At 34.5% G+C, this 8,351-nt stretch overlaps 1 protein-coding gene across 1 annotated transcript; it reads left to right on the top strand.

Annotated features, from left to right (window-relative positions):
• Positions 1-4,715, top strand: LOC143081006 (tyrosinase-like protein 1). Its single transcript, XM_076257239.1, has 4 exons — positions 1-9; positions 872-1,267; positions 1,477-1,595; positions 3,050-4,715. Exons 1-4 carry the CDS (start codon positions 1-3, stop codon positions 4,713-4,715), a joined length of 2,190 nt encoding a protein of 729 aa, XP_076113354.1.
• The last annotated feature ends 3,636 nt before the right edge of the window (positions 4,716-8,351 follow it).

Below are 8,351 nucleotides of genomic sequence, written 5' to 3'. Positions count from 1 at the left end.
ATGGGTGAAGTGAGGTGAATATTTCTCCATAATTTCAATACTATTTATGTTTACATATAACCGAGCATATAACACAACATATAACCAATCGGAACGTCTCGGCAGTATTTTTTTTTTTTTAAATCAGATGATATACATATTGATGACTGAATATTAGTAAAACATTGCAAATTAAAGTTTAAAACTTGAAATAAAGGTTAATAAGTTCAGATCGTGTCGTTGACAGTTCACAGCTTTCGTTTGAAAAACTCTTTTTTACCGTACAATATAAAAACAGTCAATTGGGTCGCAACCATCAAAGTTCCTTATCCTTGTAAAAATTTCAGCAAACTAAAGATGGTTTATGTTTTTATGTACGAACAAGATAATTCTTTGTATGAACATAAGTTGTATATTAACTGCGGTATTTTTCGTGTAAAAGCTTTTTTTCTACTATATCTTGATGAAAGTAAACAATATGTAAATCATATATCATTTCAGCATTATATATTGACTAACGACTTTGTTCTGCTGTCGTCGAGGCACTTAAAAGACGGAAACCATGGTAGGTATATTGTAATATTCGAAACAATTAAATTCTTATCATTATATGTGCTATTTTAAGTTTGCGTCTGATTAGCATTAATAAAACCATATTTTAATTTTATCTATTGTCATTAAATATTTACAATGTTTGTGGCAATACAAGTTTAAACAAACAATAAACAACCAAATAATAACAAAACAGTTTACGAATTATTAATCAAAAACATACAAAAACATAAGTGATAAATTTAAAATATTACAATATTCATTATAGTAAGTATATTTTGCTATTGACAGATTTTAAGGCGGTTAAATGTAAATAACCTTTTATTCGTTATTTTTTCAGGACATTCTACCAATATTTCTGTTCATACAGACTTTGTACACATTACACACTGATGGACTGGTGACACAGATACCTTTACCAAAGAATTTGTACGATTGTCTAGATCAGAAGTCGGACAATACGTCAACAATTCCATCTAGAACTATTCAAAGTTTCTGTATATCCAACTTCGTAGAGACAACCGCTACATGGTCTACAAATATTACAGACCCAAATGTTAGGAATTATATCACGTCTTTGTTACGGGGAGTGGTGAGGGAAGCAGAGCTGGACGACCCGTCAAGACAAAAGCGACAAGTATTCGGAGGACCTGTCAGGAGGGAAGTGAGAGCGGCGCCTTATCAGTACAACTGGCGTCAATATGCATTAGCCGTGCGCAGACTGAAAAACTCGTTCGTAAGTAGATCAGAAATAAAGCATCTCGTTCGTACGTATACGTATGTCCGAAATAAATTAGCATACAACTGAAAAAAGAAATATATTTTAAAACGATAATTAGACTATTTGTATTTGTTCTGATTGTTTTGAATTCAGAAAAATTATAAAAAGAATAATTATTTTATTTTGAATTCGCTTCATTTTATTTTTGAGTTATTTATTTCCAGAGCGTTAGACAAGACACCAACAACTACGATGTTATAGCTGGTATCCATTCAGGGAGTACCCTAGGCCCAGCACATCAAGGCCCAAACTTTCTAGGCTGGCACAGAATATATCTCTTAATGTAAGCTTATGTTATTTTAACCACTTTTGGTCTTTCATAAAGACTGCCTATTTCAAATTTTATTAGACTTAACGAGACCGGAAAGGGATACTGTTTTATGAAACTATTTGTTATTTGAGTAAAAGTACCAAACGAACAGCTAGATATTCCTTGTAATTTGCTTCCAGAAGAATTTACGACAGTTTGATCCTGATTGTACTTCTTTTTTATATTCTTGGTATCTTGTTGACAGCTATTGCGTTTAAGTTATAAAAAATACGGTCTGGATACGCAAATATGAGGTTTGAGCCCACGTAAAACTGTTGCAATCGTATAACCATGCGTTGGTTTTATTTATGGTTAGTCTTTGTTTATGTGTCTGTTTTTTTAGGTGGAGTTGGGGATTATGTTTGATTTGGTCACTAATTATAATTCGAAACTTTAGTGTTTCCACGTTAGATTTGTATTTTGTTTTAATTTTTGGTTCTTGATAATATAGAATTATTATTAGTTATATAAGCAAATGATATGTTTGTTGTAAAAAAAATCACTTAAGGGGGCTCGCGGGTCTAAATCAATTTTTTTATTTAATATAGGATTTCTCTTTATTTTTCTATAAATTAACTTTATCTTATACCCAATAGAAAAATAAAATAAAATAATGGGGTCACCGTTCATTTACGCTCACAATCTGCCTTCGAAAGAAGCATACACTTTTGTTAATGTCCCTTTTTTTTGTTGAATTAATAGCAGAAATAGCGGTAATATCGAAATAAAAAAATAACTAAATTACAGAAATCGCTTAAATTTTACAATTATTTAGTTTATGTACAGCTTCATCGAAAACAACAATAAAAAATATAGGTCACCGATGAGTATATTAAAAAGATATTTCAATTTTAATGCCAAAAAATGGCATTTTTGCACCAAAGGGAGATAATTTAGAGCATTTTCAATTATATATACATTTTAAAAGTCACCTGGGGCCAACACGAATTGATTTTTTTGAATGATTTTTGTACCATATGATAAAATCACAACTACTAAAGGTAATAAATAAAATTTGTAATGAAAAATAAATGTTTAAATTTTTTCTGAAAATCTTATATACCCGTGAGCCTCCTTAAATCATGATCACATTCGAATTTTTCGGTTCTATTTCGCGTTTTGAACGAGTATGTCATATTTTTAAAAAACTTGTCTTTGCTCTATCCTTCTGACTTGAACAGATTCTTGGAAAACTGTTCTATTCTAGAGATATCAAGCAAACAACATCAATTACCATTCCTTAAATTCATTAACTACCTTATCATGCGTTATACAACCCGTTAGTTTAAAAGATATTTATTTATTCATGTTGGATTACAAAAAATATGGTATCGACAGAAAACATAGATATTATGTGACGCTTATTTTATCTAGACAGTCCTCATCTCTGTGTCATATTAGAATATACACTTGTGTTTATCTTTCAGATTAGAACAGGCTCTTGGAACAACTATTCCTTACTGGGACTCGTCTCTGGACTTTGCAATGGACGACCCGGTTAACACAATTTTGTTTACAGCCAGGTATTTTGGAAATGGTTTCGGTTTTATTACTAATGGACCGTTTGCAAATTTACCGGGAAGGCCAATTTTGCGCAACATTGGAAGTGATGGTACGCTTATTTCAAAACAGGCTATTGCATCTGTTCTCAGTAGAACGCGCCATGCCGAAATTGTTGAACCAAGCACAGCCGGTACAGTACAGTACAGTTTAGAAGCACACCACAACGGTCCGCATGTATGGGTCGACGGAACACTAGCGTCGTTAGCATCGGCTGCATATGACCCGATATTTTTTTGTCATCATGCTTTTATAGATTATATATGGGAACAATTTAGGAGGCGTATACCAAATGCAGAAGCAGACTATCCACCGACAAATGTTGCAGGACATGAACCTTTCAGGTTCATGAACTTCGGAGAATTTCCATTTGCTCCAAGGGTAAGGACATCGGAAGCATATTCAGCGAGATATGCTCGATTGCGATCATATCAACCTGCACCATCATGTCCACGATGCGCAGACAGTCCTGATCTTGTTTGTAATACGGATACCGGAATTTGTGAATCTCGAGTTGCACCGCCCCAAATGAGAATGCAAGCTCCAGCGGCAAGAGGTGCTGCCGGGGCAGCTTCGATAGCAGGATTTACTGCACAAGTTGTATCAGCACCGGACGAGGTGGAGGCAGACACTCCTGAAAGAGCTCAAAATGCTGTTGCGCAGACTGGACCTCTAGCAGCAGGACCAAAGTTTGTATCTCCTTTCCGAGACGGAAGAACAAGAGGTGGGTCTATCCCTGTGGCCCCAGCGGATCCCTCATTAATAAGGGGTAAGAGGAGCGTAGCTGGTGAAATAAACAAGAATCAGTTAAATTCCGTAAAAACAAACCAACAAACTGTTCATTCTGTTAATAATTTTGTCGGTCAAAATAAGAGAGAAATACCTTATCAAAACTCGTTTATTATAAATGGAAAGAGTGATATAAATCAATGGGTTTTTATGCCAGTTAAAGTTGTCTACATGCAATCCTCGGGAGCCAGTATAGATCCCATTAAAAGTTTAAACCTGCATATTGATCATGATACACACATGTCGAATTCTACTGTCTATAAAAGTCTGGAAAAAATTCCAAACAAGCCCAATCCTGCCGTATATGATAGATGTTCACACATTACAGCAGGTCCAGACAGAGTTTTTGTTGAGTCGGATGGGATAAATTACTCTGGTCGATATAAAGATTATGCAAAAATCGACCCTTTTCGGCCAGTATCGTCTTCGTTTACCTATATCGGAATAAAAAAGCCTTCAAACGAATCCAGCATTGAAGCATTGATTACAGCGTATGATACATGTGGGCGAGTTTGTAAAGCGAAGTGCCTAGTATTTGGTTCGCGGCCTCCTGTCTATAAGTCATGCGCAGGCTCGATAATGGCTGATACACGGTTTCCGCTTATGTATGGAAGAACTTATAATGAGGCAATGAGGGATTTGTGGATTTTATGGGAATCAACATCGCGAGGAATTAATAACAGAAATATTCCTGTAATGTTTGTTTGCGATCGTGACACATCTTTGCCATGGTACCATGTCTAAAATATTAGGGAATAAAATTTCCATATTATAGTCATAACATATTGTCTTAGTTCTGTTATCATGAATAATATACTTGAAGTCAGGAACATGATGTCCAGCAGCTGTCGATTATTGATGTGGTTCATAAGTGTTTCTCGTTTCTCGTTTTTTATATAGATTAGACCGTTGGTTCTCCCATTTGAATGATTTTACACTAGTCATTTGTGGGCCCTTTATAGCTTGGTGTCCAAAGAGAGCCAAGGCTCCGTGTTGAAGATCGTACTTTGGCTTATAATGGTTTACTTTTATAAATTGTGAGATGGATGGAGAGTTGTCTCATTGGAACTCATACCACAACTTCTGATATCTATATTGAATCTATGTACTAGTATATGATAATTGATGTTCATATAACCGGTCAAATGTTGTATTGTTCATCGCATCTTGAAGTTTATGTTTTTGATAACTAGTTTGTTCTAGAAATACTTCAGAGAATTAAGAAGATGTGGTTGGATTGCCATTGTTTAAAAGCTCCATCCAACTCTCACCGTCTTAAAAGTAAACAATTAAAATTAGAGTATGGCCTTCAAAATGGAGCCTTGGAGTCATGTATATCATTTGATGAAATACATCATGGGGATAACTTCGATTAAAAAACTACTTAAACTTTTTTGTACAAAATTTGCTTGAAATATTTGCAACTGGACTTCGATAAACTAAGTATCAATCTAGAGATCTCCACAATTCCTCTGTTTTTATAATTAAACAACTTGTATAGGTCTGTGTGTGAGGTCAAAATCTGATTTAGGTAATGTGTGGCCATCTTTGATTTTAAAACTATCGGTATAGATTTTCACTGAAATTGGCTGTCTATGTTATATAACCTTCTTTTGGAGATTTATTCGTATATTGAGTTCCTATTTAATCTTAATAATATTAACCAAATTAAGTATATGAGACTTTATCATAAAAATATGTTAAGAGCAAACAACTTAATACTATATTTTCCGAAATTGTGCATAGCGGGCTAGTTTGAAAATGTATTGAGTGCTGCCGGTGAATATGCTTGCCTGGTCATAACATGTTATTCACAGTGTTGCTGTTAGTGAACGTTGTAGAGGAGGTTTCAAATTTCGCATTTGTTTGTGTATTGCAATAAACTACCTAAACTATATAGATTTTACCGCAGACCTACTCTCAAAACAGTAAATATAAGTTTTGAATTGAAAAAAAAAACAGTAAAACATACATTTTATTTCATCAAATATTGCCAATAGTTGAATATCACTTTCTTCTAACGACTGGCGCATTCTAATATCATAATATATGATGGGTTTTTAAGTCTACAATTAACAAAAGTATTGAAAAGCGTATCCATACAAGTGGCAAAAGTGACGCAAGAGTTCGACTAATAAAAAAGTAACTCTTCGTATCTTAACTTCTGCGTATGAAAAAGCCGACAGAATCTTGTGTAGTAAAACATAACGATTGTTTTTTCTGCTGTTGTTGCTTCGCATCACGGTGGGGAGCTATTAGTTTCAGTCATGTCGACATCTTGAAATAGTAACTTATCTACGATTTAATCAATTTTTAAAAAATACCACATTTCCAATACTAAATCAAGAGCCACATGCACACATATTACCTTTAATTATGACAGAACGAAGCAGTCCTCAGCTTTTTAGAAAGCTCAAACTTGTGTGCCAGTTATGATCGAATTAAATACTCAGTGCTTCACCTCTATTCCAAGAAAAACGTTTGGTTGCATATATCGTTTTTTTATTATTTGATATGTTCATATTTACATGCAAAATGTTTTTGTTACCAAATTCTGAAGCGTGATATGAGTTCAAGCTTTTCATCTAGCAACTTGTTATTCTTTCAAGTGTCTCACTGCAAATCTATGCTGCATATAGATCAAATAAATAGGAAATCATGTACTGTACATATACAAAATCTTAAGATCTTTCGAGTCATCAATTTTCGAAGTGTTTCGCAAAGTCTTTATCATGTTACTATTATCAAAATTCTTTTGCTACATCTTAGTTTATGAGACCGTCCGGGTTTTTTCTTCAATATAGTATAATATTGTCTTTTTTACGGTGGCAGAATGCGGCCATGAAAGAAAAAAAAATTATGTTGTTCCCTCAAGATACTATGTCGTTCCCTCAAGATGCTATGTCGTTCCCATAAGATAGTTAGCTCGTTCCCTCAAGATACTATGTCGTTCCCTCAAGATAGTTATCTCGTTCCCTCAAGATAGTTATCCCGTTCCCTCAAGATAGTTATCTCGTTCCCTCAAGATAGTTATCTCGTTCCCTCAAGATACTATGTCGTTCCCTCAAGATGTTATGGTGTTCCCTCAAGATAGTTATCTCGTTCCCTCAAGATACTATGTCGTTCCCTCAAGATAGTTATCTTGTTCCCTCAAGATAGTTATCTCGTTCCCTCAAGATACTATGTCGTTCCCTCAAGATGTTATGTTGTTCCTTCAAGATAGTTATCTCGTTCCCTCAAGATGCTATGTCGTTCCCTCAAGATGTTATGTTGTTCCCTCAAGATGCTATGTCGTTCCCTCAAGATACTATGTTGTTTCCTCAAGATAGTTATCTCGTTCCCTCAAGATTTTAAAATTGTATTGATATATGATTCATTTCGCCCTTCGAAGCGGAACTGTAGACGTGGCCAGATCCCAAAAGTAGAATATTTGCATAATAATAATGATATAATAATTCTGTATTTAAAGAGAATAACTGAGAGGGGATAGGAGGGGTCCTGATCCAGAAATCCCGGGCTTAAAAATCTCGAAATCCCAAATTTAAATAAAGTAAATCCCGACGTCCCGTAATCCAAAAAAAAAGAATTCCCCGATCGGAAAGGGTCAATCCCGAAATCCCGAGCTTAAAAACACCCGATCCCGGAGTCCCAGTAAAGGTAGCAATCCACAGTTAGATGTGTAGTTTCGCATTTTGGCCCCTGAGGATTTTTCAAATATAAGAGCTAGTGTGCAATAAAATTAATTTTGGATAGCCGAGTATTAAAATAGCCTTCGTATTGGGTTCATATGAACATCAAGATCATATAATGTATGTAATATAGGCTGTTTTCTGTATGACAGTCCGTATTTGTATGTCCATACCATACATTGGTCCGGCAATTTTTGTAATGTTTTTTTCCAACTTTTTGTCGCACGAACTTTGTGATTAGATTTTACGAAAAAATTAGGCGAAAGACACCCATTTTTTATTTGATCATTAGGAAGATTTATGAAAACAGTGTCTAAAAAGGTATCACTCAAAAGCATTGAAATTCTAGTTTGATCCAAATTTTGGGGGGATATGTGACATGCATGTTTACCCCCTTTTTGCAATATTTTATGGTAAATAAATGCAGAATGTTGCCATGGATACACAGAAAAGGAATTATTTTTCACCCTTTAACATTTGAAAATTAAATCTAAGGAAGATACTGATTACATACATATGCACATGTACAACACAAACAGTTAGGTTAATGTATTAGAAATCCAGGAATAGGAGATGATAAAACATTTTGTGGCTCATTTTTAATTTTATTTTCTAAGAGGGTGGTAAAGGGTTATTTTCGTGCAACGTTTTCGGCCTTTTCATTTTACGTGTTTTCGTGATTTGGTGTTTT

Source organism: Mytilus galloprovincialis, chromosome 6 (genome assembly GCF_965363235.1).
Source record: "Mytilus galloprovincialis chromosome 6, xbMytGall1.hap1.1, whole genome shotgun sequence".
In the NCBI taxonomy this organism is placed as follows: Eukaryota; Metazoa; Mollusca; class Bivalvia; order Mytilida; family Mytilidae; genus Mytilus; species Mytilus galloprovincialis.
This window is presented reverse-complemented; position numbering and strand designations above follow the sequence as displayed.